Source organism: Geospiza fortis, unplaced genomic scaffold, assembly GCF_000277835.1.
Source record: "Geospiza fortis unplaced genomic scaffold, GeoFor_1.0 scaffold46, whole genome shotgun sequence".
NCBI classification, from domain to species: Eukaryota; Metazoa; Chordata; class Aves; order Passeriformes; family Thraupidae; genus Geospiza; species Geospiza fortis.
The window spans coordinates 40,338-41,831 of NW_005054586.1; the positions used below are offsets into that span (position 1 = coordinate 40,338).

General features: G+C 48.3%; 1 protein-coding gene across 1 annotated transcript in view; it reads left to right on the forward strand.

Annotated features, from left to right (window-relative positions):
* ASB1 (ankyrin repeat and SOCS box containing 1) overlaps window positions 1-1,494 on the forward strand; it is an 8,586-nt gene that overhangs the window by 2,083 nt on the left and 5,009 nt on the right. Inside the window, 1 exon segment of the mRNA XM_031064403.1 lies at window positions 1-60. This exon segment is cut by the window's left edge and continues 84 nt beyond it. Within this exon segment, the coding sequence (XP_030920263.1) occupies window positions 1-60 (60 nt within the window).

A 1,494-nucleotide genomic window follows, 5' to 3' on the forward strand; every position in this document is an offset into this window, starting at 1 on the left:
CACCCCGGTGTACCACGCGGCGCGGGTGGGGCGCGCCGACATCCTGCGGGAGCTCATCAGGTCAGAGCTGGGGCTGCCTCTGCCGTTCCCCCTGCTGCTCCCTTGGGATGCCTTCCCTCCTCACCTGGCTGCAGCCTCCATGCCTCTTGGACTGGAGAGGTAGCCAAAGGGGCATCCTTGGATTTCCCGTCGCGGGGCTGTTCACACCGGTTCCAATCCAAGCCCAAGAGAGGATCTCTAGTTCTGAGCCTGCCATCCAGTCACATGCAAACCTTGCAATCCTCCCCACTTCCTCCATGCCCATGACTGGAGTTACAAGGGAGGTGGATTCCCCCAGAAAACTTCCCTCAGGGGTGTTGGGTTTTCCCTCAGGCAGCACCAGCAGGGCTCAAGTCGTAGCAGGAGGCTGTGGGAACTTGAATTGCTCCTTCTGCCTTTAAATCTTCCCATTTAAAAAGAAGGAAATAACCAGTCGTGCCCTGGTTATTCCTTCTTTTTAAATGGGAAGATTTCTGTCCAAGGGATTGTTCTGGACAGCTATGTGGGCCGTGGATGCCAAATAATAAGGGATGATAATGGGAAAAATGTAGGTTGTAGGGAGAAACAGTGAAAGAGAAGAAGATTGAAGGAATCCCTTTGATGACCTCAAATGCTAGAAAATAACAAAAGGATTTGAATGGGAAAATATTCAAAATCCTTGGGGATTTTCTTCCTTTTTTGAATTTTCGTACAAGTACTGCTTGGAGGAAGGAGGGGAGATAATTCCCCCCTCCTTGCTCCTTTCCCAGCAAGCTGAGAGGAGGATGTTCCCATCAGCACAGGCTTGTTGATACAGGGTTCAGCTCTCTGCATTCCCAAAAATCTCCCCTGCTCTCTCCACCCAGGCAGGGTGAAATGTAGCAAATGGTATTTCAGCAGCACAGGGAGGGCTGATGCCTTGATTTATGTGTCTGCTCCTTGGGATAGCTCAGCAGCAATATTGAAAGCAAGATTTTGGACAACTTTCAGGATTAAAAATTAACTGGAGTTTGTCCAATCTCTTTTTATTAGGCAATGTCTCTCCCAAGGCTGCTAAGCTAATACCAAATTGTCAGATTGCCCAAAATTTCAAATATCTCAGAGTAGAGGTTTCAAAGATCTGTGCAGAGTTACTTAGTGAAAAATGCAGCCTTTATGTTACAGGGATTTTCAAAATGTTAGATCTACAGGATTTGGCTGGGAGAGTGCAACGAGGAAGACACCTTTCCTGAGATAGGAGGGAATATTTTGAGAGAACCTGAACCCAGTCAGGTGTGCTGCAGGTGTGGAAACATCACCTGGTTTGAAAATCCTGTTGGGATCCCTGAGCATTCCTACAAGTGCTGAAGCAAGCAAGAGGTGAAATCCCACCCATGAACAGTAGATCCACACATGGCTGTGGAGTGGGGATCCATTTTCCTGGGAGGCTGCTGGAAATATTCAGGGTTATGATGCCAGGGTATAAATGGCATTCCT